Raw genomic sequence first — 25814 nt, forward strand, 5'->3', positions numbered from 1 at the left:
ATATTCCGTGGTATATTCCCTGCCAAATCTTTCGACAATACAACCAAACTCCTGCTAGACATTTGATAAACTCCCAACGTCAAGGATACGACAGCCATATGAAGCTATAGGGATGCCTCGATTGTATTCATGCAGCCCGATGAAAAAGGAATCTGTGCTTCCTTTCCATCGAAGCATTTGTACTCGGTAACCACCTACTCCATTAGAATGGATAGCTCGAGGTTTTTCTCGACAACACAGCCCATCCAGGGATTTCTTGGTGTCACCAGCACCAGGCGGTCCATCAGCTCATAGCAGATATGAAATGGTGGCAAAAGGATAGTATCGGTAGCTCTCGGGCATAGGTTGAGTCCCAACCATAATTGGGCTACCCGCGACACAAGAGTACACGAGAGGCACTTCGCTCTGCTGCCGACGGCCTTATCTTGCGTTTCTGCAATCTATAGCGTTCGAATCGATCCCGACAGTGCCTCTGACTTATCCCTTCGCTATGGGACGCCCATAAGGGCTCTGACTCGACAAATGAGGAGTCCAACTCATGTGAAACAGCCAAACCACCAAAGACCATCGGTCACGATTGATCGCAGGGAGAAACCACAAGCTTCAACAACAGAAACCACAGGAATCGCAGGGACACGGTCAGCATGAGGCTCCAAAATAGGGGAAACACCGCTCTTACTTTACAACCTCTGCGATCGATTATCCACGGCTCAGCCTGTCTCCGTCCAGCAGTCAGATTCGGCGTAGAAGACAAGGTAGGACAGTTACTAGCTGCTTCAAACCCTCCCTTGCATGCTGTCTTTCTCCGCAAACTTTTATCTCCGACAGCGCACAAAACCACGCAGGCCGCAGGATCATCCCTGGCTTGTGATAACTGACAACGAGTACTTGGTATGCTAAGGGCGATCATCCCCTGCCGATCATCCAGCTACTCTGGCACTCCATCGGATTGTCACGTCGAGGAAATCAGGAAACCCCCATCTTTAATGGGAAAGCTCTTTTGCGAGGAAAACCATCAGCTCGACATCCTGAAGCGTCTGCCACCCTAGTTGAGGACGATCTCCCGCTTCCCGGTGTCTGGGGAACAAAGTCAACTGTAGAGGATGCTCACTTGCCCGGCAAGCCAAGCGCTCTTTGGCCGTTTATTTTGCCACTTCTTTCATGTTAATTATTTTATTTATTTCAAAGCTACCACTGGCGGATGACATCAATCGTTTTGAGAGGCTTGTCGCCCTATGCGCCTTTGGCCGCATAAGGCGTTCGGCAGACGGCATGACGTCCTTGGGCAAATTGCCAAAACTTCCGCTTCAGCCAAGGTCTTATGCCGCCCGTAACATTCTCTTTCAGCGCCATGTATCTACCTCTTGAACTGGGTTTCGCGCGCCATCCGCTCGCTATCCGATCGATCGAGCCACACACAGTCGGGCTTTCATACAGTGGCGGCCGTTGCTCCAGAACGCCGCATGCCTACGAGCAGTCGCAAACGGCAGTATCAAAACAGTTGGCCCACAGAATAAGATTACCACCAAACAAACAGAATCAAGGGGAACGTACTCTTCGTCATCCACGATTGTGGCTACTGGGAGGCTTTCCCACCCCGCAGCTGAGCCGCCTAGGAAAGAGACAGAGCCAGCTCTGAACGACGATCCTTCCATTGAGAGGTTCATCGAGATCTTGCGCGTCGATCTGGAGCTTCCAAGTCTCCTGGTTTGGTGATGGCTCTTTGGATGGAGCCCGACGAGATATTCAGATTGTCAACTCCAATCCCTAGAGCCAAACAAACAACCCTGCCACCCAATTTCTCTGTTTCACTGTCTGTTCGGAAGCATCCAATTTTGAATGATGGTCTATGTGGGCAAAGTCCTCAGAACTGCGTTGCACCAAGCTTTTGTTAGCTTTTGCTTTGCTGATGATCTACTGACTCGCCTTTTCCGTGGCCGGTATGTCAAGCGAAGAAAACCCGAGCATTCTAGGCCGGCCTTCACAAGTTTGCTGCGACAGACGCAGGCTGAGAAGAGTCCCCGGGTCGCAGTGGCGATATCGACTCGGAAGGCAGTGCGCCGTCGCCGTGGAAGTGAGACACCGAGGAGGTCGACGCATTCCAGACCACTGGTTTCCACATGAAAACTTACCCTGCCTTGCTTTTTCTTTGGACCCCACGCAGCTTCTAGCCTCGCGACTGACAGTTGCAGAGAACTAAGCATGTCTCCAAGAGGTCCCTTGTTATTGAGAGGTCGGGTAAACGGGGAAAAGCCAACAGACGAGGAAGTGGTTGAGGGTTTCTTGACCGGGTTCTCCGCAGGGAGGTGTCCTTTCCTTGCTTCTTCCCTCGCAGAATTATCGACGCCACGGAGAGTATACCCCTCTCTTTGTGAAGCAGTGCGTTGGGAGGGGGCGAATTCGATGGCCTCTCTCTCTTTCTCTCTCGTGGGTATAACTTAAGAGACTTCATAATCATCACAAACGACGGACCAGCGAAAGTTTCCCCAAGCGCGTTGCCTGGTACGTTATGAAAACTTGAGTAATGCAAACTCAAGGTCATACCCTTTGAGGTCGTCGTACATTCCGTCCCAACCGGAGCTCGCCAGCGGGCAGCATGCCATTCCCTTCAAGAGCCGTCGAGGCTCTCCTGCCAGCTTCCGATGCCCGTCGACTCCCCACAGAAGACTGGGCATACTTTGCGTCTCGCAAAAAGCTCTGATTGGCTCCAACGCCATCCGTCACCAAGTATGCATATCGCACGAGGGATAGTCTCCAGGTAAGGAATGTCTGAGAATTGCAGGGGATGGTCTAGGTGGCATAATTAGCCACCAGGTGGATCCGAACTCACGACGAGACTAGGAGGATAGAGACCAAGACACGATGCTGCATATTTGTTCCCCTGTTGTTGTTAGCCGTTGGTCGGAAGGCAAACGATTTGGGCGATGACATAGGATGCATACATAAATTTTGCTTGTGGCAGGGAGACGGCCTCCAGACGATCTCATGCATATATCGTTGCCTCTCCCTCGCCCACCCTCGGGCCCCTCGGCCATTACATTTATCGTGGCGTCGACATCTCCAGAGTTTCACTTCAGATATTGATCCAGAGCGGCGTTGCAGACGAGGACTGCAATCATGTCTGCTTCTCACGAGGACCTGATCGGGTGCGTGCAAGAGCCCGACACAGCGAAGGCACCTAATTCATCATCCCGGCCAGCAAGCATGGAACGGCAAACCAAGCTTGCTCACCTCAAGCTCGTTTCTAAATACTACGGCTATGCAAACTTCTCCTATCCTCGGCCTGATGGCACGCCAACCCCCAACCCGTACAGAAGAGCCGGGCAGACCTACTCACCGGAGGACCTTGACCGAGATCACAACCGAAAGTTTACATGTCCAGAAACTCCAACGAGGAGGGATCGCACCTCCATCGGCTCACACGGCTCGCACAGCTCGAATGGCTCAGTTCCCAGCCTCATTGACGACCGTACTGACTCGGAAGTGTCACTGGACGATGACTACCAGTACCATGCCTCTGCCTCTCAGCTATGGGACACTTTCTGGCCTTCTGCCGCGGATTCGAGTCAGCAGACCCCGGAGAAGTCCAAGACACAGTACCCTGCCCTGATACCATCACCGCATATCAGGAGGGCAAGAAAGACAGGATGTATCAACTATTCTGATCACCCGTTGCCACCACGGCCCGTGGAGTACAACATCCAAGTCAAGCACTTGCAATCACCTACCCCTCCCCCAAAGGAGGACCCTGTGACCCGACCCCAGCCACAGAAAGTTATGCCAAAGCCCCATGGCCCGCTACCCTCCACCTGTCCCGAGGACCCCGAAGAGCCTCAAGGCCCTCAGGGACTCCGCCGGACCGTCCGCACCGTCCGCTCTTACAGCATCTTCCCACGGGCCCAGCCCCAGGCACCGGATTACCCGCCGCCACCTCCACCACGCATGTCTAAGTTATCAATAACACCAGGCCTGTCAAGATACCGCAAAGGTCCGCGACCACCGCCTATCCACCTTCACTCTATGCCTGCTCCCGTCGCAGCTCCTCTATACTCTCCTGCAACTACATCCCTCTATTCGCCACTCTACTCTCCTTTGCCCTCCCCCTATGCGAGACCTCACACCTCAAACGGGAGCTGTTACCCTGCATCCAACAGCTCTGTTGACCTCACTCAACCCCGATCCGCCCTTAGGCCACCGCAGACTCCCACAATGAACGACTCGTGCGGTCCGGACACACCAAAGTCGTTCTTCGACTTTGACTCGGACTCAGAGTCGGACTCGGATGATTCAGAGCCTGAGCACGCCATCTCCCGCCTCGTCAAGACTTTGCACAAGCGCACAGCAAGCGAGGCCCGGCGAAGCGGCAAGGGGGCCGCCTTTGCCGATGCTCAACTGCGGAAGTCTCGTGCCGAGACCGAGGCAGAGAGAATCCAGGAGAACCAGATGCTGTTTGAAAGGCAGAAGAGGCCGGGGGCCCGTTTCGGGCGCATGTTTGGGCGTACAAAGGGAGACCTTTGAATGGATGAAACTACATCATCCCCTTTGCGCATTACGACCTATAACCATACGAAGGATGGGAAACGTGGATTAGCCGGCGCATTTCCATTTCAGCGCAGCGTTGCTTTTTTGATTTTCTCATTTCTATGTTTTTAATGTTCTGTTGTCCCCCTTTGGTGTGTTGTTTCGTCCGCTCTGAGTTATTGCCACGTTCTGTGACTGACCTTACGCTCTAATGTGCTCATCTTTACTCATGTTTTATTACAACCTATTAACGAAGGGTACGGTTTTGGAGGAGGAACTAGTCAACAAGCGGGCAGAGAGCGAGGTGAGGTGGCGGAAGCAACTAGCAAGCAAAGCACGAAGGGATGGGCGGAACGAGATACAGACGCATCAATGAAGGGGATGAGACGTGGCAAAATTATGGCGAGAGTCTTTACGGGACAGAAAAGGGGGACACGGGTGTTTCTCCTTCACGAAAGAGAAACGACAAGAAGTCTTGGTTGGCGATGGGCTTCAAACTCGCGAGTTCATGGTCGGAGGTAATTTGAGCGAGATACCCAAGGCCATTTCACATACGTGGCTACGGCCCAAAAGGCAGGCTGGGACAACAACAACATCATCATCGTCACTCAGTGATAGCTTGAACAAAATCCCAAGAGAGGATAAGGAAGGAAGGAGCGAGGCTAAAAAAGATAGCATAATACCGTAGCTGAAACAAGGAACCAACACTTCCATTTGTTGACACTTGAAGATGAAAAAGACGAGCCCCATTTCCGAAGCCTGGAAATTAAACAGCATCATATTACTGCGTGCCTTTCATGAAGACGGGACAGTGGAAATTAGACCAGACCAAGGAGAGAGAGAGAGAGAGAAACCTTATCCGGACCCATGTGAAACGATCAAGGGCTCGCAGTTGCTAGTCTCCAGAGTGACTAGCAAGGAACGCGCGACATGCCGAGGGAGGGAATGGGACGGGAAAGTGAGGGTCTAGTCGTTTGGTTGATAAAGGGGGGAGGGGGAGCGGGAAAAAAAAAGATTAGAGTGTCAGGGTTCGAATTCCAGTCAACCATGTTCCAGACCTCCTTTTTTTCTTCTTCTTCCCCTTTCACAAGCCGGTCGGACGGGACGGCCACGATACAAAAAGAGTCTAGATTTCGGAACCAAAACAACTAGGTTTGAGGGTCTTTCCATACCTCTCTCTATCTCTCCCTTCCGCCCCCCTGAAAGCTTGGGTAAAGGGGAGGGGGCGAATAGCAAAGCCCCCCCTCCCCTTGATCCCCCTTGGTACAATTTTGAACAATTACAAGCAGGCGTCCCATTGCTGGATAAAAAAAAGACATTCTCATACTTGGCATAAAACTCGTCATCAAAACTCCATTCTTGATTCGTCGTCATACCATGATTTTTTCAAAGATAAAAAACGCTCCCCTCCACTGCCCCGACAACGCCGTGCCAATGCAACAAAAAAGTTGAGAAACATAAAACAAATAATAGTATGGCAAACCCCCATATACACAATGCTGAATCCAGAAAACGCCAATGCATGATATACCCAAACAAGTCTGAACGACATTCTTTTCCTTTCTTCTTCGTCTTCTTCGTCTTCTTTCGTCTCCAAAATCGGGGTTGTCGTTGGGGTGGGGGGGAATAAAAACTCCTCAGATACGAAAATATCGTAGCATCAGATTCACTTCATTAGATCGTAGCTCGCGTCCCCCCAATCGTCCACCCTTAGGAGGGGGGAGAGGGGGGCTTAAAATATTTCATTAGACATTTTTTTTCGTTTTAAATCATTGAGTGGCGCGAGGTCGCCCGCTCGTGGAAGGACTTGCGCTCCGTGAAGCGCTTCTGCCTCCTGACGCCGAGGCGCCTCTCGTCGCGGCCGGGCCAGTAGCCAAACATCCACGTGCTCTGCGACGCGGGCGACGTCGACCCCGGGCCGGCGCCGAGGTACACGCGCAGCTTCTCCTTGGAGCGGGGCGCGGCCTGGAAGGCCGGGTCCTGGGCGTTGTCGTCGTTGGCGAGGAAGGAGAAGATCTCGGCGGGGCAGGTGACGGCGTGCGGCAGGCGGTACTGGTTCCGCCCGAAGATGAGGGAGATGAGGGCGAAGAGGTACAGGACGAGGAGGGCGAGGATGACGCCGAAGACGGGGACGTTGGGGTACATGCGGACGCCGCCTTCGGGGACCGAGGTCAGGGCCATGAAGAGGCCGCCGCCGAGGACCGGGAGGAAGACGAGGATGAGGGAGAGGAGCGAGAGGATCGCGACGCGCCAGTGGCCGTTGCGGAGGGCGTGGAGGGTGGACTGGAGCGGGAGGCAGGCGGCGTAGTCGGCGAGGATGGAGCGGGAGGCCGGGGCGCCGTCCTTGGCGCCGAGGTCGGCCCAGGGCTGGAGGATGCGGATGTACTGCTCGATGGACTGGAACGCGAGGTAGAGGAGCAGGCCGATGAAGCTCGGGACGAAGCTGTAGAGGAAGTTGGCGGCGGAGAAGGCGCCGGCGATGGGGCCTGCGTGGACGCCCGGGCGGAAGCCGAGGACCAGGCTTGTTCGGTTGAGGAAGGACACGACGAAGAGGGCGGCGAGGAGGACCGTGGCGGCGATGACGAAGAAGAGCACCTGGCCCGTCCGCAAGCACCAGGGGAGATACAGCGTCCGGATGTAGTCGTCGTGGCCTGCCGCAATCAAGTTGGAGGTGATGGAACGCCGGTCGGACTCGTTCTTGACGTCGTAGTGGAGGTCGGAAGGCGTGTGGCCCTGCGAGTGCTCGGTGCCGAGGCCGTACCAAGGCGCCTCCTGGTTGTTGTCCGTCATCCAGTAGCCGAGCCTGTCGACGATGCGGTTTCGGAGGACTCTGCGAAGGGTCGCCCGGCTATCCGCAACCTCCGACCCGCGGTATGAGTCGTGCGTGTTGCTCCTGCTAATCATGACGGAGAAGTCGGCGATGGACCTCGCATCCCACATGAGCCCCGTCACCCGGTTGCGCCAGAACAGCATCAGCACGACGACGGCGATGATGAGGAGGAAGTAGAGGGCCACCAGCGCCCAGACGACGCCCTGGACCGCGCTCCAGTACCAGACCTCGTTGAAGATGACGGTAAAAGAGGCGCTGGCGAGAGGGATGGTGAATGCAGACAGCCAAAGAATCAGCAGCGCAATCTTGACCGGGATGGGTCCGGCGAGCTTCGGGAGCAGGAACGTCGCGGGGTAGAGGTTCTGGAAGAGGGCGTGTCGTCTCCGCTGAGGGTCGTCGTCTGTCAGGGCGACGAACGGCAGGATCCGGAGCGTGGCCGTAGTGACGCACTGCGCGTAGACGAAGATGGCGGCGGCGAAGATCTGAGGCACGATGCGGAACAGGAAGTACTTGGCGCTGTAGATGGTTTCGCCGTAAGTCAGCAGCCCGGGCTGGATGGGCGAGTAGATGGCGGCCAGCATCAGGCAGGCAACCATGAGAACGCATAGCGTGGCGAGGGCAATCATGGAGGGGAGCCGCAGGACTGTGGGCACGTAGTTGAGACGGGGGAATATCTCGCGGTCTTCGTCAATGGTGTCGAGCTTCGTCATGCCCGGGAAGACGCTCTCCCTCTCGCTGATGGGCAGCCATTTCGGCGTGGGCTCGGCGAGCAGGGGCTGTTCCTGGCTGTGGTGGTGATTCCTAGAGTCGGCCGTCTGGGGCGGCGACATGGAAATGATGCGGGTGCCCAGTGACATGGAAGGCCGCTCGCCGGCGTGGGACTGCGGGCGTGACTGGCGGCGGGCCGAGTCTCGGGTGTGGCTGGGAGCAGGGGCCATGGGGTGGAAGCCGGTTTCGGGGTCGCCGCTGATTTGCGGGCTCTGGAGGTCATCCGGAAGGTAGCCGGCGACGCGGTAGTAGCCCTGGTTCTCGGCGGGAGAGGATATGCTGGACGGGGGGGAGAAGTTGTGGCCGTGCTCCCGCGTCAGAGCTTCCAGCGCATAGCGAAGGTAGGGGGTGTCGTCGACACCCGGGGTGACGGAGCCGTTGGCGGCGATGGTGAGCTCGTCGCGAAAACCCTTACTGCGGGCGCGGTTTGCGACCTCATCCACGGCGAGCTGGGCCTCATTGAAGCGGACGGCGGGCTGGGAGACGTAGGGGTCCTGGGAGGTGAACATGCTACTGATGACGACCGGAGCAGGGAAGTCTTGCTGCGGACGAAAGTCGTTTGGATGAGATGGCTGCGACGGTGGCGAGGGGGCGTGGGGGACGAAGGGCGGCGGCGGAGAGAGGGTTTCCTGGGGGCTGGAGTCCTGTTCCTCTATGCCGTTCGCATAATGCTGCCTTGCTGCGTGGTGGGGTTGGATGGTGTTTGGGGTGGATGACTGCTGTGATGGTGTTCTGGCAGACCAAAACTGAGGAGGATATTGGCCGCCTGCGATGCGACCGTCAGCACCACGAATCAGAGATGGATGAATATCGGGGAGGCTTGGGTAGGAATGGAGGAGGAGAAGAAGGTGGTGACGGAAGAATGGGAGAGGTGTGAGAGAGAGTGTGTGAGAGAGAGAGAGTGTGTGTGTGGATGGGTGAAGAAGTGAAGAAAAAAAAAGAGGTTCAAGTTGCGATGCAGGATGTAAACATACGTTGAGGCTGGGCGAATGCCTGGGAATGGTTGTTATCAGAACGCATGGCGTCTTTCATGGGTCGTGAGAATCTACCAAATATGGCGGATGAGCCTCCACTTGGAACGAAGCAACGAGCCAATTACGAGGTACAGAGGCGACGAAGATGTCTGCAACGCAACGGGTGCATGATGCAGAGGAGGGGGGGAAAGAGAAGGCTATGCATCCTGGTTGGGTGGTGGTGAGGTTTTGGTGTTTGGCAAAAAAATTGCAAGTGGTTGGGGGAAACGACGCATCGCCAGAGTCGCAGCGGCGAGAGTCGTGAAGTTCGGAGGCTGGAGGTTGGGCGGCGTTGCCTTCCCAGCCACCGGAACCCACCGAAAATGCCGGGGGCCCTGGGAGGGGCTGTTTGGAGTACGGGGCACTGGACAGACGGACGCTAACCCCCGTAGCGCCCCGGATGCAGGAACCAGAAAAGAAACGAGGGGGCTAAAAGCAGGGGACGGGGGGGGCTTACCAGAAAATATTTTCTTGCGAATACTATGGAAAATAAAAATCAAAGCCCTCCCGCAGGAAGCGAAATCCAATGTTGAGATTTCAAGACCAAGACCGAAGAAAAGAAGTGAAGGGGGACAAACATAGAGGATTTCTCGTCGTGGCAGCCCTTCACCCCGTCTTTGTATTCCCGTCACACCGATCAACACGGTCGAGTCACCGGGGGAGCGGGTACGTATCCTGCAGTACAGCTGTCCTGCAGCCATCTCCCAACCCAAAAACAGGTCGCCTCAGTGATGCCGGGGCTGCCTTGGGCTCGTGCGCCCATGTGCCTGACAACGACAGCGACCCTGCAGTGTGAGTGAGCACCAAAGAAAGTGACAGGCGGATAGGACAGCCCACCCCACCGGGCGGCAGCATGTCTCCACCTCCGGTGCCACCGAGGCCTGCGGAGGGGGAACATTCTCAGTGGCTGGGCTGCAGGGGCGGCCATCGGCCCCACAGCTCCAGAAGCCTGGAAAATCGTGTCCCGGCTTCTCGTGCGGTTTTCTTTATTGTTTCCCCTGATTGTGAAACCTGCCCGTTGCCTCGAGCAAGCATCATGGGCTTCATGGGCATTATCATCAAGGCCCTCGTTGCCCGCGGTGGCTATCCATTCTTCATATTGCGGGCTGGCCTGAGTTGCGGTGGAACCTACCGAGTGCGCTGATGGCGGATCCCACCTACGAACCGTCCCAGGCCACCGGAGGCACGATACTGCCAGGATCTGAAGACATACCGAGATACCGCCCATGTCCTGAGTCCAAGCTTCTCGTGGGGCCCGTCCCCGGGTCGCTACACGGCATCATTCATGGTCCTGGACCCCGTGGCACCCCCGACCGAGGCATTTGCAGGGCGGCAGCCGTTCGCCATCTTCGGGCCTGACGATAGCCTGGCTGTATTATAAGAACCCGCAGAAGCTTGACATCGTCGCTAGAAAGAAGCCGCACGTAGGGCTAGGCGACCTTGTGCTGGTCGTTGACGACTGGGTCCCTGAGTTCTGCCAGCACATCATCCTTGCCAATACTGCGATAAACGAGGACCCTTGGGGCTCTCAAGACCCCGTCACACCTGCAGACACCAAGCTCTGGGTGGATGGGGACTCCATCTACGGTCTCGTAACTCTTGTCCGGCAAGGCCCCGGTGCGTACGGCAACTGCCAAGATAGAGGGGAGTGCTAGGAGGAACGTGTTAGTAAAGTAGCAGGCCTAAAATAGCGACTTCGGGACGAGGCTGGATACATAACCGGCATATAAACCCATATATGTCTACGACATCTCTCTAACCCCTAGGGGCTAAGAGTTTTACTTATACCCTGTCGCGATTCATCCGGGAGGCGGGACAGGGCCCGGTACATGAGGCTGATCCTCACCGCCTATCAACTGCCAAACATCGGACGACAGATCTAGCGGTCTGCCGCTTGATGCTTCCTAGCGTGCAGGTTTCGGCATGAGACTCGCGTCATCACGGCGTTGCTAAGAATTTCTCCTGATCATCTGTGTCACTGCCTCGCTACCGGCACCAATTCGCCGTCTCACCTTCTTCAACATGCGACGTTCGAGAACTCGACCGAGTCTCTCCTCCCGCCGTTCTGACAATGAGAGAGGCGGCTAGTTCATGCTTTCCCAAGTTCATGCCCTTGCCCCCCCTACATGTAGACGGTGTGTCGCCATGTCCTCGGGCCGTGACATTGGATTCGAACAATCCCCCCTCCCCTTCTTCTTCTTCTTTTGAGTGGACTCACCGTTAAAGACCCATCGGTAGGGCTTCGGGCGCCCATATGCAGAATCCGGCCTCGGTCTTCTGTTGCATATTGCGGCTTCGTCAACCCAGCAGGCCCGCTTAGCCAGGGGCGTTGTACAGGCCGCGTCCCCTGCGATGCCACGATGCTGAGGTCGGCAATCCGATCCAACCTGGGATCGCAACGTGCTATATCCCTCCTTCCCCACCTGCTTTCCACAAAACACAATGGATCAAGGTGGATGTTCTTCTGCCAAAAACACCGACTGGCATGTCTGTCTGGGTTGATTTATATTGCCCTGTAAATGCTCCGATGCAATGCGTCAACAGGCATTAGCACGTTCTAGCTGGGACATGTCAAGACAGCGCGCGCCGCCGATCATCCGAGGAAGCAATTACTATGAACCCAAGTAAGTGGGTGGGTTCTCGCATCTTGAAAAGAGAAAAGTCTCATGGGGACTTGGAGAAATCAACTTGCTATATTAGATCATATCATCATCATCTGAAAACGACCGACGTCCTTCACAGTCCGCGTGCCCGGTAACGATCCTACAGTTCTTCAGTCTTGGTACCTCCCTCCCTCTTCACGAAACGCTCAAGTCGTCTCTTGAGTTCCTCTACACCCACTCCCTCGGCCGTGGCGCCCCCTTCACTGCTCTCGTCCTGGGATGCAGAGGGTAGGAGGACTTGCTCCGTGAAATGCACGACGCCGTCCCTGGCGGGCACATCCCTCACTGACACCGCCGCCCCATTCACCATCATAGGGCCAGACTCCCGCGCCGTGCCGATCTCCACCGAGACGGCCACGCCTTCAAGCCAGGACCGGAACCAGCGCCGCTCCGAGCCGCTTACGGGCTCTTTGCCGTCGCCTTCCCCAGGTGTGCCGCCCTCGTACGCGTCTGTATACACTGTCTCGCCCACGAGGACATGGTACCTCGTCAGGGCCGCCAGATACGGAAGGCCGTCGTCCGAGAACAGGAACCCCTTGACCTCGTCCCCTAATTTTCTCCAGGCGGCGTCCGAAGGCGCAAACACTGTCACTCCGCGGCGGCCTTGGACGTGCAGCTCCCTGTCCAGCCCGGTCTTCTTCATTGCCCGCGAAAACACCCCCAGCTGCTCCGGCAGCGCGTCCATGAGCGTGCCGAGCCGCGGCGGGGGGATGAGGACGTCGTCGACAAAGTGGACGATGCCGTTTTTGCACTCACGCTGTGCGGCAATGTCAGTTAAAAGAAAAAGGCAGGTCGAAACGCCAGTGGTATGTTCAGGGGTTGGGAGGGGTTTGGTTTCCCTTTCTTGAAGATCAGAAGGGGCAGACTCACAGAATTGGAAGCGAGGACCCGGCCATAGAAGTTTACCTCGACCCCCGACGGCCCATCCGCGATTCTCAGCCTCTGCCGGTGCCGGCCAAAGTCGTCCTCCTTGAGAGAAGTGGGGACCGTACGCATCCCGCGGAGTTTGTCGACGGGGTACCTGCCCTCCAGGACGTGATACTCGAGAATATCCCCGAGTAGCCTCCCGTCGCTCCGCTCGAACCCCTCCAGCCTCCGAAAAGCCTCGTCCGTTGGCACGAGCACCGTGAACTCCGCTTCCCCCTTCTTATCGTTGTCGCCCAACATATCCTGGAGCTTGTCGTACGCCCCCAGGAGCCCCGCAAAGTATAGGGCATGTTCGCTCTCCTGAATCACCTCGGCGATGCTTCTCCCTTCTAGACCATCACCGCCAGCCCCGACGTCTACTTTCTGATATCCGTAGGCTTGCTGCGGCGCTGGTGGTAGAGTAGCCGTGTGAGATCTTTCGTCGTCCTCCTCCACGGAAGAGAACCCCATCACACGCCGCCCGGCCCGGGTGACGGCGTTGGCGGCGTGGAAAAGAGCCCCGCCGATGGAGTCGACCATGCCGTCGAGCGACGACAAACCGCCTTCTTGTGCCGGCGCACCCAGCCATAACGGACCGGGCGAATTCTGCGTGTATGTACTCACGGGCGACTGCGCAGCAGACGCCCCGGGCAGAACGGCCCCAGAGACGGCCGAGGCCGCGGCCGCGAGCGGCAAAAGTCGGCTCGGCTTCATCGTCTCGGGATTGCCGAGATCGGGTTTCCAGGAAGGCGAGGAACGGACGTGGTTTACGAGTCTTGCAGATATGTTCCGGCGCAGGGTGTTGGAGGTCTCGAAGCACACATGCACTCGACGACGTCCCATGGGAGAGAAGGCCTCGTTATCTATACAAGCAGAATATGGCACCAAGCACAAAATGAAAACGGGAAAGGCTGGGACGGCCAGCAGGAACGTGACCGAAGATTTCCACCGTATTTCTTATCTCTTTTTTACTCTTAAATGCAGACGTGGGTTTGCTTGGCTCATCTGGATGGAGTCAAAGAGGTTTCCTCCGGCTGCATGACGACTTGCAGAGCCGGGGGCCATCAGGGTCCGCAGGTCGGGGGGGACTTACACACACGACGCACACACCGCAGGTCTTGGGGGTAGATTTTCAGAACTGTTCCACATCTTTGCTTAGTATTTGTAACAGTCGATTGTTTCTACTGGTTGCGAAAGAAGTACCAATGGTTTCCCAGGACAACAAGGTGCCGCCCGGTGCTTGGGGGATATACCGTGAAAGACCGGGTCCTCGCGCCGCCAAGGCATACGGATACAGGGTCTGTTTCTATCCCATCAGGTTTTGCTCGTTAATGGGGTTCGCCCGTAAGCTCTCCTCTGGGATGTCTTGTGATCCCGCATTGGCCCTCAATCACACCCTGGACCCCCCAAACCCACTAGCACATCCCCGACCCTCCTTTCCGTGGCCTCGAACGCATCGACAACCCTGCCCCCCTTCACATCGACGGCAGCCCACCGCTGCTCCCTCCAAATTCTCTCCTTCCTTGCGGCTCCGGGGCTAGATACCTCCCACACGCCGATTTCGTCAAGCAGAACCTCCACAGCCCAGACATATCTCACTGCTGCTCCTCCTGCTGCAACCACGCCACCTTCATGCTCGTCATTCTCTCCACCATCGGGAGCAGCATATAACCTCTCGGCATCCTCTTTGTCCCGGGGGATCCTCGTACACAGGAGATGCAAATCGAGGAGCTGAGAAAAGACGAGCCCAAAGGTGGGTTTGTTCCGCTGCGCGGCCGCTTGGCCGGTGCCGTGGCCCGGGATGTTCAAGGGCGGCGGGTTGAAGATGGAGCGGAGGGTAGGATCTAGCGTCTTGCTACTGCCGGCACTGCTACCGCTCGAGTTCGGCGGCATCAGCGGCGGCGGCGGGCCGTCTTGGGGGTTCGGAGGCTTCGGCGCCTCTTTCGAGGAACTCGTGCTGTTGAGCAGCAGAATCAGGGGGCTGCTCGGCAGGCTCCTCGACAGATACCGCAGGTGCGACGAGAGGTTCTGTAGAGAGTTGTGCGCGGATTGCCGGTCGCGCCGCGTGAAAAGCGCCGTCATGAGGCTGTGGAAATGCGTGACGAGGATGACGCCCGGCAGGGCCGGCTCGCCCCGCTCTTCCGGGCGGTCCCTGCTCCTCTCCGGCGAGTCCGGTTTCTCGGGAGAGGCTGCGGCCAGAGGCGTCGGGGAGCGTATCGACGAGGGCGGCGGCGAAAGCTCGGAAGACGACGACGACAATGCATCCTCGTCGTCGCTGTCTGCGATCTCGGTCCTCGCGGGCCTGAGCCCCGGGAGTACGAGCGTTTCCGGCTGCGGGCTCGGCGTCGATCGCTTTGGCGGGTTCGGCAAAGGCTCTGGGGCTGCCGCAACCTCGTTCATGTCTGGAGGGGCCGGTGATTCCGGTCTCTCTGGAAGAATATCCAAATCGCCCAACACCTCATACAGACCCTCCAGGTCAAACACCCTCGAAACGGAAACTCTCTCCAGGCAAGATTGCAATCTCCTCTTGGCCTCGGCTCCCAAAACTCCCCTTGCTGCAAGCTCAAATTTGACGGAATCCCTCAGCAACGGCAGGATAGTGGCAGGCGGCTGCGTGGTAACAATCATCGCCGCTGCTTCGCCATCACACAGAGTATTTGCCAACGCCTGCAGTGAAATCTACCTTCATCTGTCAGAAAACACGGCCCCCCGACAAGCTCATCGGAGAGCAGGGACAAAACCTACCAGAAGCCCCATCTGTTCACTCTCGGCGCTAACCCCAACCACACTCCCACGCTCAAGTCCGCCCATGAGGAGATACTCATCCACCTCCCGACACCCTACCGTCACATCCCCCTTCTCCTTCAACGCATCCCGCCTATTCGTCTCTATCCTGCACAGAACATCGGCCGCTATAGGCTCCAAGTTAAAATTCGAGCTGATCTGTGGCGCAGGCACGCCACCCGCTGCAGTGGCCATGACTCTAGGACGGAAGGACCCTACCGGCTCAGCGTCGTCGTCTCTGCTGTGTTCGAATGATGCTGGCAGGTGAAACGTGACATTTCGTTTCCGAATAGTTAAATTCCGGTTTCCTTTTTCAACTCTTCTTCTGACATCCAATTTTGACAACCTTGATGGCGCTTGATATGGCGCTATTGATGCGTATCAAAAGCGCGGCCCTCCGCGTTCGGGAACGGCTGGACAGGCAGGAGGGTGTCGCGAAGTCACATGATGGAGCCTTTTAAAGTTCAGGGGGGAGACCGGGGGTAAATCTTCCGCCAGAATCTCGATCAAGTCTCGGCAAGCACGCACCTCGGGGCAAGCCTTGTTGGCCACCTCAATGACATCATTCCCCTTTTCTTCTCTTATCTTCTCTTTTTGCCTTTTTCGCATGATTGACACCCGTGCTTTGCTCTGACTCGTTGCATCCCACCTGGATCTCACAAAGATAACATTCGCACAGTGATAAACAATGCACACTGGTCTCCTTGCGTCAATCAGTTGATCCCTTGTTCCAGAAATATATGCACACTGTCAAACAAGAGCGGCCCTGAGAGTTAATAGTCTCAATTTTTCAGTAAAGCTAATCTGTAACAATCTGCCTACGGACTGTTGGCTGCCTGCCCTATGCTTTCTCCCTGTGTAATGTCCCTCTGGCGGGCCCTGGAATATTCGTAGCAAAAGAGGCAGAAAGAAAGGGGGCTCGTCTCCCCCAAAGAAATATGATTATTCACGAGAAAGGTATCACTTGTCGGGTGACCTGAAAACCAGACGCGTATATGCGACCGTTCCGCCCCGACAATCGTAGTTCTCGTCCTGATGGCTTCTCCAATAGCCGTCCAACCAAATTCGAGATCCCAACCGTTATCTGCTCCTCTCCTGATTGATCCAGAATTTGCCGTCGGCAAAACTGCTTCGTCTGATGTATAACCCAGCGTGTGCAAAACGCGACCTGGTCGGTTCAGATAGATTCTTATCGGAGGGGGCGCTTCATGACTCCCTGCCGCAACCGACGGCCTCTTTTGCGTAGCGATTCAAAAGAAATGTGGACTGTCTCCTGAAGACGCGCTTCCTGCGCCCAGTTGTCCCATGGCTTGGCTCAATGCGTTCATATCCAGCTTCCTAAGTCCTGCGTCTCCACTAGGCGGCAGTTCCAGGCGCCGGGGGTGGTGCCATAACGTCGGAAGCCTGGCGTCTACGTCCTCCCTTCAAACTCTTGACTCTAGCCAGGAAGCCCCCAGAAGGCTTGCTAGGGCCGTCTTCTATCGGCGACATGACGTCGGTAGTAGCACGACGCTCGAGGGCATTGCCCGATCCTCGACGAGGAACGGGGGGTGGGCTTCCGGGCGATCTGGCAGCCGCGTCGGTTCGTCGTACCGAGATGGTCTCCGATTCCTTTCCATACTCTGAGAAGAAGGGGTTCCGCTCGCCTGTGTACGAGATGCTGGTAGAGGGCCCAGAGCCGTCGGGCGATCGGCGCGACGTGTATGCACCCTCGGGGTTGGTGATGCGGCCAGAAGGACCGTATTCACGCGGCTCCCGCTTCATGCCGCGGATGCGCTGGGCAATCGACTTGTTGCGCCTGACACCATCGGTCGATGACTGTTGGGCTTGCTCGGCCTGGTTACGTTGGATGGCGGCACGTGCAGCAGGAGTGCCCTCCAGGAATGTCGAGGCGCCAAGACCCATCGACTCTTCGCCATAGACGATTGATCCGCGGGATCGGGGGTCGAACACGGCCGGGTCTTCCTTTCGCTCAGGTCGGTCAGGGAAACCGTTTCTTCCACCAGCAGTGGCAAAGTCTGCGGACGCTTCGCCGTCGTTTTGACCCATGAAGGTGGCATGGTCGGGGCGTTTGTTGAGGGGACCGGCACCACCCAGAGACATGTTCAGGGAGTCTTTGGCGAAGGCATGCATCGGTGCACGTCGGCTGCCCTTACGGTTACGGTGGGGGTTCGCCGCATCGAATGGACCGTCGTGGTGGAACACTATCTTCGTTAGCATCACGAGCGACTCGGGGATGAGAGTAAGACCTACGGCCTGTGCCATAGATGCTGGTGGCATCCAGTTGGTCGATGATGTCGAGCCTGCGACTGGGCTTTTTGGGGTCCTTATCCTTTCCTTCCCGTGCGCGACGCTCTCTCTCACGTCGTCTAGCTTCCTTGGCCTTCTTCTCTTCATCGGTAAGAGGCTTCTCAAAGTCGATCAGGACAGACGAATCCGAGTTCCTACGCGGTCGGCGGTCCTGGGGCCGGCGTTGAGGAGATCCGGAGGGACCACCCGGTCTGGGAGGTCCGCCGCTGCCTTGCAAGCGTCGCTGTCTCATTGCCTCCTCTTGGGATCTCGACGGGCGGTGGCCTGGTGGCGGAGGGCCACGGTTACCAGGCGGCACGTTTTCGCGTCCAGGTGGGCCTGGAGGGCGGTTGCTCGGGGCCGGTCCTCGCTCGGGGCGCGATTGCTTCTTGTCGTTGAGGGTCAAGCCATCCTGTGCGATGGAATTGTTAGCAAATCCTAGCCCATGATGGGACGCGCGGCCTCGACTGGCGGCCGACTGCCAGATTCCGGCAGCATCGATGGGGGTTGTGCACATACAAACAGCTCTTCGGCGGTGGGCGACGCCTTGGTGTCCAGCGATGGTGCCATGGTGCCTACTCCGATCAGGTTTGGTTGACTGGATGAATATGATGGATCAAGAAATGGATTGCGCGACACAGGTCGAGGAGGAGGGTCGTCAAAAGGCGAAGCGGGCGAGGTGGTATTGCTATGAGTAGCGCCGGACAGGAGTGGGGAGGCAGCGCGATTGCGAAAGGGGTTGTTGGACGAGAGATTAAGCGTCAAGCCAGCGCCGGCAGACCTGCTAGGTTGATGGCCTGTTCCAAGGAAGTAAAGTCAGCACGAGATAGGAGAGGGACAGAGACACAGGCGGCTCCGTGCATGCGAATGACGGCGAGGGGGAAGGGATATGAAACATGAGGGCGGTATACATGACACAAACAGGTTCGACAACTGGGTGGAGCGGGCGCGGTGCTTGCGTTTGCTTGGGCGGCAGTGCAATCCGTGTGAAAAGGGCGGCTCTCTTCCCGTTGGACAGGGCAAAAGTCAAAGGGGGCAAAAACCCGGGAAGATGGCGGCAGGTGTGCATGGAAAGGGGTGGATGCCGGGCGCATATCAGTGCTTTCGTTCTTGGCTTACCTGGCTGTGCTGATTGTGTCGACATTTTGGCTGTAAAAGAAAGGTGTGGTGTAGTGTGGTACCCGTGCCGTGACGGGAGGGATGGGATTATGGATATGAGGATGGACGGGCGCGTCGTATTGAATGGCAAGGGATCGGCCTTTTTTCGCGAAAAAGGGGATCTGCCCGACCGTGGTCAGTGAGAGCGTTGCTGGCAGACTTGGTTTTCGTTGGCTCCAGATGGCCGTTCTTAGCGTCTCATGCCTCGCTGCAGGAACGGTCAAACAACGGGGAACGGGATTTTGGGGGGCCACCCGACGGTTCTTCGGCAGGTCACTGTGGGTGGGTTGCAAGCAAGCTGCAGAGATGGCGGTCGGAGCCCGGGGAGTCGACTGGGCACGTGTGGAGTAAAGGTGCCGATGGAAGGGGGGATCCAAAGGGAAAAGGGGGCGAATTGGCCGGGCAAAAGTAACGTCGAGGTAACCTAAACAAAAAAACAATGCGCAATGCGCGTGTTTGGTTTGTGGTGCAAAGCTGCAAGCTGCCCTGTTGCTTAGGTCGTCAGTTAAAAAAAGCCCCTTGGGTTGGGTTTGGTTTGGTTTTGGTTTGGGCGGCTGATGGATTATCGGATTCAGGGGGAGATTGCTGGTCTGCTAGGAAGCGAGTGGTTTAGCTGGGAATTTTTGGGTAGTAGACCGGTGGATCTGGGGTCCACGCAGTACCAGCAAGCAAGCAAACAAGCAGCTAGGTTTGGCTCCTTGGACAGGATTGGGGGTTTGCAAATGATAGACGATGCCGTGAATGGATGAACTGCGACCCAGTACCTGTGAGGAGTGGGCCAAAACGGAAATGCAAGCTCACCTTCTCTGTTCCTCTCCTTTCTTTTTTTTCCTTCCCCTCCTTCGTCTTTATGCGGGATGCGGCACTACGTCCTCCCTTATTTTTTGGGGGGTGGAGGGTGAATCAGTGGACTATTATGTCGACGATCCAAGCTGTGTGACAGGGCACCCAAATGAGCCCCAGAGAACTGCCAAGATGGGTATTTTACCTGACAGCTCGTACAGTCGTGTCGCTAGGTAACTAGATGTGCGTGTGTCGGTGTATTGGGTGTGACGGCGTAGGTGCGCCTGCAACTCGGACCCGGGTCGACCCAACTTGTTGGTCGCTGTGGTCTGTTCTTGTCAAGTCGGACGAAGGACCCAACGAGGTTGCGTCGTGAACAGACAGGGCGGCGGTGCTGCCAACTTTGTCTCGGTACCGATAACTGGTGACTGGGATGGGCTGGCGTCTCGGAAGTGCGCCGTTCGAACCGGTTCTTTTCTCCCTTGCTGGATCTGTCAATGGCCGGAGGATCCGGACAGGTCTGGTGCTCCCTTGGTCAAAGTAATATTGTCTCTAGTAGGTGGCTCCTGTCGGTAACGAACGTGCTGGTTTGGCTCGACGGTGTTGTCGCTGTTGCTAGTTTTGATGCTTAGAGAATGTAGGCGGTGTGGGTTGCACTAGATATGAGACGATGCGTGATGTCGGATGGGATATCGACTCTCGAGGATGGTGAGAGAGACAGACTGGATTCGATGGATGCTCGAGGCGGGAGAGGGTGAAGTCGAATTCGGCCCAAGGCTGGGTATGTGCCGGTGAGGTCAGTCGGGAGGCAGGTGTGACGAAAGGGAGTAAGTAGCGAGGGAAGCTGCAAGCCTCTGGCTAAGTAGTGGTTGTTTCCGCAGTGGTTTCCGCGGTAGGGAACAAAGAAAGGAAGCGGAAGGCGCGAGGCAAGAGTCGAGGAAGGAAGAGGAGAGAGAGGAAAGAAGGAGACGAGAGGACGGCGCCTAGCGGGGACCACGGGCAAGATCAACGATGTATTAGTATTAGTTTGATTTTGGGAGCCAACGGAGAAAAGAAGCAAATCCGATGGGAGAAAAATGAGGGACGAGGCAGAAGCAGCAAGAAACATCCCAACGACGCACTCCCGATCCCCGCGCATTCCACCCGCTCCGATCGGTCGCCTCCTCTCCATCCCCATCCCTCATCTGCCAGCTGCACCGAACCGAACCTAGACCTGGGCCACCCAACCTCACTTCACGGGGGCATTGGACACTGTTGACTGGCCAGACGCCTCCACAGCTGCTTGGGACCCCTCAGCCTGGGTCTGTGGCTGCATCGTGGGCGGTGGACGGTGGGCGGCCGGGCATGGTGTGCGGCATGGTACGGCATGGCATGGCCTCCCACTCCATGCCTCGTTCGACCTTCACCACTTTACCTCACTTTACCTCAATTTACCTACATGACCAGACCTTGCTTTGCTTTGGGGGCGCTAGCTCGATACACCATCCACCGCATGGCCCTCGCACCGGCCTGGGCCTTTCCCTCGCGCCCAACTTCTGATTTCGACCCAGATTGAAGACCAAGTTTCAACAGATGATATCCACCGTCGCTTTGCAAGCCTGCCGGTCTACGCTCGAACAAGTATCGCGGCATGGGGTCTTGGAACACTAGCAATGACCAACGCGGGAGTGATGGTCCTCGGCTGACCGGGGGGGCAGACGATACGTGCCGACGACACACCCCAGGACCCCTAATAATCCTAATTATTCTACGGATAAACCAATTCAACAAATTGACGGACAGTTGACCGACAGGGTGCCCTGCGCCGAGGCTCGTTTTCTAATGGAGTTCCGCAAAATAAGACGACCACGATAAGTAACAGATGATTTGCTGTTGCTACCGTCAGCATCGCATAGAAGATAAAGGCCGAATACCACCTGCTCAGCTCGAACCGCCTACTGGCCAGGGGGGATGAAGACGAAAGGAAGAAGAGACGAACCGGAACAGAGGGGAAACCCGTCAACGCTGGAGCCATCTGACCGACAATGCATCCAGCCCCCGGGCCACAGGCCACATCCCATATGCACACACCGGCTACAACCGACTGGCCTGCTTTGAGCCACACTGCTAAAGTACCTTCCTTGGCTTGGCTCGATGTCTGTCAGCTACAAACTCTAGTAGCGTAGTGCGCTTCATATGACATGTACCTGACATCGGGCAACGTCAGTGTTCATAAGGTACGTACCGTCCCTCCACCTGGGCCCACGGCTTCTCGTTCCTTTTCCCCTTTAACCAGAGACGCACATACGTAACTGAGCAATCTTTGTCCCGAAGAAGCCGTCCATCTTCCAACGGGTGCGTCCGAAAGCAACTCGACGGGCCAGCCGGTGGTGAGACCACTGTTTTCTCTGGATCAAGATGATGGGACGGAGCTCGACGCCCGCCCTGGTCCTGGTCTCTTCAGCAACTGGAGATGACGAGAACCAAAGGGTAACACAGGGCCCTTGTTCGTTGCCCGCCCTTCCAAATGTGCTGGACGCAACCTCGTGTTGGGGCCCCCCTGGTCATCTTGGCCGCGCTAGAGAGGCATGGGGTGCAGCACCGTGGATGTCGGGCCAGCAGCTCTAATGCTGTGCTATGCTCAGCTCTGCTTCATTAAGCTCTCGTCCATCACCAGCCTTGGCGCGCCGCCATTGCTGGCCGCAACGGCAACGCCAGCTAGCCCGATTTTAATTATCATTTTTGATTGCTTTCGAGTCCGTCTCCCGCTAGAACCGCGACGCTTCCAGCCCGTCCCCCTTCCCCTCCTTTCAAGGCCACGGCCATCTCGGTGGCGCCCAATAGTTACACTGCATCGGACAATTCAGTTCATCTCTCGATCTCAGCTATCACCCGAGCGCAAACAATCGCTGCCCACATCACCCCATGTGCCAGGGGGAAAATGGGACTCGGAGAGAAGAAAGACAGACCTGCCTTGTTTGGTGGACGATAAGAGCCTCTGTTTGCACGTGGTATTTGCGGTATTCACGATCGACACTAGCACTCCAATGCTCACTCAACAACAACGCAGAGCAACTTGCCGATTTGCCTTGCCAAGCCTCGGACAGGGAAGACAAGCGGGCAGCTGGCGCTCTCGGATGAGGGAGACGGGGCACCCTCTCATCTCAGCCTCAGGGTGATCTGATTTGATCAGCCCGAAGCCCGTCGCTCCTGGCATGCCAGAGGACTCGCTGGCCAGCAACGCGCAAGCAAACGCAAGCAGGCAACGCGACAGCTTCTTTCGATACGCACACCAAACGCCGGCATTGCTTGGCTACAACCAAGGCCCATTATCATTGTGTTGTCCCATATTTCAGGTACCACGTCCTTGGTCGGGCCACGCTTGCAACCTTTGATGCCATGGTGCGCATTCTGACAGTTGTGCGTGCTGTGTGTCCCGCCCCCTTTTTTTTTCCCTCTCTCTTTCCTTTTTCCCGCTCCTCGCTCCATGATCAGATCGGAGAGCCGCCATCAGTCGCTACGGTGCTCCGTAGAACAACTCAAGGACCCAGCAACATCCCGGACTCATGTCGCCAATCTGAAACATAAGCGAGCATTTTATGTGCGAGAGCATTGGAGCAAAACCTGTCGATGGAGCTTGTTCATCTGAGAAGACGATCATGGGGAATTTGATTAATATCTACATGCAGATATGCCTTCGGCAGTTGCTCCACAACGTAATTAGGTGCATGGGCCGGCTTGACGATGCGCGAAAGTGCGCGATCTCCCTGAGATTGCCCTGGGCCAACGCGACTCAACAAGAGAGGACTCCAGCTACATGTCTTTTTTTGGTCTCCATCGGCGAAAAAAAATTGAGACCCATCTCCTATTTTTGCGACCACTATTCCGTCTGAGCAGGCTTCTCGTCGCTGGCCAGTGCTCCTCCTCCACTCTGACTGCGGGGATGTAATCAAGCGACCTGTTCGTCTCATTTGCGGCGTTGAACACATGAACCGCCTCTGACGCCGTCGAGCCACTAATGCCCGCTACACCCGAGCTTGACTCGGACTCTGGGAGTTTCGACAACAAGAAACCTGCTCCTTGCTGGTAATACTATACTATGCACGTCACGGTCCCCAGCACACCCGAATTGCCTCGCCCGCAACCCGACTCGACATCCATGCCACGAGGCCTGTCCAATTCTCACAGGTATCACCCGGTCCAGAACGTGAGGGGCAGGTTCTGGCCATCGCCTATTCCGTCTTGAATCGTCCCGGCCCCTCACGGGTGAAATTCAGCCTGAGCATGCTCGGGCCATCACCATGGAAGATGGAGCGGCGTCGAGAGCCCCTTTCCAAGCACCGCTTCGGCCGTGCCAATGTCACCTGTGGTTGAATGTATCAGTCAAATGTGTCTTGTCCCCCAAAAGATGCGATCCGCAACGCCGGCACTTACCCGGACCTCTCGGCGCCCAGTACTCTCCTGTCTTGGATATGTCGAGCTCTGAAGTCCACTTGATGAGGCTATCGGCAGCTTCGTCGGGCGTGACAGCTACGGCGCACTCCGACGTTAACAATCTACCATCAGGCAAGTGCGGCTCGAAGAGCAAGAAATACTCACCACCACCGTCGTCCCAGAATTTATCGAAGCCCACGCCCTTGGTCATCTCGGTTCGCATGAAACCCGGATGTATAATACTGACAACAACGCCTTTGTCCTTAAGGTCGAGGCTCAACAGCTTACCCACCATGTTGAGTGCCGCTTTACTTGCGTGATGAGCGTAGTTGCCGCCGCCCTCCTGTTCGTGCCGCAGGGTGATGCTCCCGGACTCGGACGAGACGAGCACGATCTTGGAGTCCTTCTGGAGAAGCCCGGCGTGCACGAGCGCGTGTACGATGAAGACGGGAGCGACGGCGCTCGTGGTGTACATGCGCTGCTCCTCGGCCCAGTTCGGGCCCTTGTCGGCGCTGAGGTCTTCAGTCTCGAAATAGCCCGCCGTGATGATCTGTCGGCATCAATGTTTCCCGTTCGTCAAGGCCCGATGCACAAAGGGCAACCTACCACAGTCGACAACGGCTTCGAGCCGCCGAGGAGACGGACTAGAGTCTCACCGACCTTGGAGTCAGTCAAGTCTATGCCGGGAATCCATTTGATGCTATCCGGGAAGTCCTTGGGACCGTCTTGGGACCGGGTTGTGCCGTAGACCGTACTCCCGTCCGCGGCGTACTTCTTGGTGAGAGAAGCCCCAAGGCCCCGAGTGGCACCAACAATCAGGACTGGAGACATGGTTTGCGCTTGAGAATGTCTTTCCTGGCCTGCCGCTAATTTTCTCTTGTATTTCTGTCCGCTCTGAAAAAACGTTATTGGAATGCGGCACCGTTAAGATATTAATTGGAAGGGGCCTGCGGAAGACGCTGGGGAATGCGAGGGAGGTCGTGACGTAGGAGTTCAATATCTATGGCGTATGGCGGGGGAGGGGCTCGTAGCACGCCTTATCGATAAAGCTGAGGTGACGATGCTGACTGATCCGCGGTCTCAACTCCGAACCTCCTTCTGGCTTCTACAATTGGAAAAGCAAGATAAAAAAGGCCTTCCCACATGCATCTTAGTTGCTACTAGGTGCTCTCAGTGGTCGAGAACTCTCATCCGATCACATGCGGAAGTGTCAACACCGTGGCAGGTGCCAACAGTTAGTAAACTCACTAACGAATAACATGTGCCTCGTCAAGCAGCACAAGGGTCGATCCGGTTCCCTCCTTCTCAGAAGTATCCCGCAAGCTTCATCCCAACATGTTATGTTCTTGAACGACGCGGGATCCGACTATTTTGATGGATGACAGTGAGAGCTGCCCGTCAACTCGTGCAACCGATTCTTGAAACAAACACCGTGTATTAGTTTCAATTATGCTTATCCTCCCAAACCGTCCCTGCGCAGTGACGTTTGAGCCTGCTCAAACAAGGCGAGGGTGGTGGTGTTTACCGCTGTCAACCATCGCATCGAATTCGTGTTCGTTTTTCGGATTGGACCCCTTTTCTCCTGCAGATCCGGATAGATATCAACAGTGATCCCCTCCCCCGCCTCATTAAGCCAATTCTTCTTCCCATACACAATTTCTGCCAGCTTGTGAGAAATAAACGATC

At 56.4% G+C, this 25814-nt stretch overlaps 7 protein-coding genes across 7 annotated transcripts; 2 read left to right on the forward strand and 5 right to left on the reverse strand.

The window, feature by feature from the left end:
- Positions 1-3117: 3117 nt before the first annotated feature.
- Positions 3118-4518, forward strand: EsH8_III_001337 (uncharacterized protein; the record flags this gene model as incomplete). Its single annotated transcript, XM_083263062.1, has 1 exon — positions 3118-4518. One exon carries the CDS (start codon positions 3118-3120, stop codon positions 4516-4518), a length of 1401 nt encoding a protein of 466 aa, XP_083123549.1.
- Positions 4519-6285: 1767 nt separating this feature from the next.
- EsH8_III_001338 (DUF3433 domain-containing protein) lies at positions 6286-9151 on the reverse strand (the record flags this gene model as incomplete). Its single annotated transcript, XM_083263063.1, has 2 exons — positions 6286-8885; positions 9094-9151. 2 exons carry the CDS (start codon positions 9149-9151, stop codon positions 6286-6288), a joined length of 2658 nt encoding a protein of 885 aa, XP_083123550.1.
- A 1266-nt stretch (positions 9152-10417) lies between these two features.
- EsH8_III_001339 (uncharacterized protein) lies at positions 10418-10787 on the forward strand (the record flags this gene model as incomplete). The annotated part of the gene is made up of 2 exons (XM_083263064.1): positions 10418-10470; positions 10544-10787. The coding sequence occupies 2 exons, from the start codon at positions 10418-10420 to the stop codon at positions 10785-10787; spliced, it is 297 nt and encodes a 98-aa protein (XP_083123551.1).
- A 1108-nt stretch (positions 10788-11895) lies between these two features.
- On the reverse strand, positions 11896-13415 carry EsH8_III_001340 (fasciclin domain-containing protein; the record flags this gene model as incomplete). The annotated part of the gene is made up of 2 exons (XM_083263065.1): positions 11896-12552; positions 12666-13415. The coding sequence occupies 2 exons, from the start codon at positions 13413-13415 to the stop codon at positions 11896-11898; spliced, it is 1407 nt and encodes a 468-aa protein (XP_083123552.1).
- Positions 13416-14087: 672 nt separating this feature from the next.
- EsH8_III_001341 (uncharacterized protein) lies at positions 14088-15329 on the reverse strand (the record flags this gene model as incomplete). The annotated part of the gene is made up of 1 exon (XM_083263066.1): positions 14088-15329. One exon carries the CDS (start codon positions 15327-15329, stop codon positions 14088-14090), a length of 1242 nt encoding a protein of 413 aa, XP_083123553.1.
- A 1512-nt stretch (positions 15330-16841) lies between these two features.
- On the reverse strand, positions 16842-18918 carry EsH8_III_001342 (Pal1 cell morphology protein-domain-containing protein; the record flags this gene model as incomplete). The annotated part of the gene is made up of 4 exons (XM_083263067.1): positions 16842-17689; positions 17739-18186; positions 18294-18571; positions 18894-18918. The coding sequence occupies 4 exons, from the start codon at positions 18916-18918 to the stop codon at positions 16842-16844; spliced, it is 1599 nt and encodes a 532-aa protein (XP_083123554.1).
- Positions 18919-23990: 5072 nt separating this feature from the next.
- Positions 23991-24959, reverse strand: EsH8_III_001343 (uncharacterized protein; the record flags this gene model as incomplete). The annotated part of the gene is made up of 4 exons (XM_083263068.1): positions 23991-24058; positions 24129-24224; positions 24294-24678; positions 24735-24959. The coding sequence occupies 4 exons, from the start codon at positions 24957-24959 to the stop codon at positions 23991-23993; spliced, it is 774 nt and encodes a 257-aa protein (XP_083123555.1).
- Positions 24960-25814: the final 855 nt, after the last annotated feature.

This window comes from Colletotrichum jinshuiense, chromosome 3, assembly GCF_051148585.1.
Source record: "Colletotrichum jinshuiense chromosome 3, complete sequence".
Taxonomy (NCBI): Eukaryota; Fungi; Ascomycota; class Sordariomycetes; order Glomerellales; family Glomerellaceae; genus Colletotrichum; species Colletotrichum jinshuiense.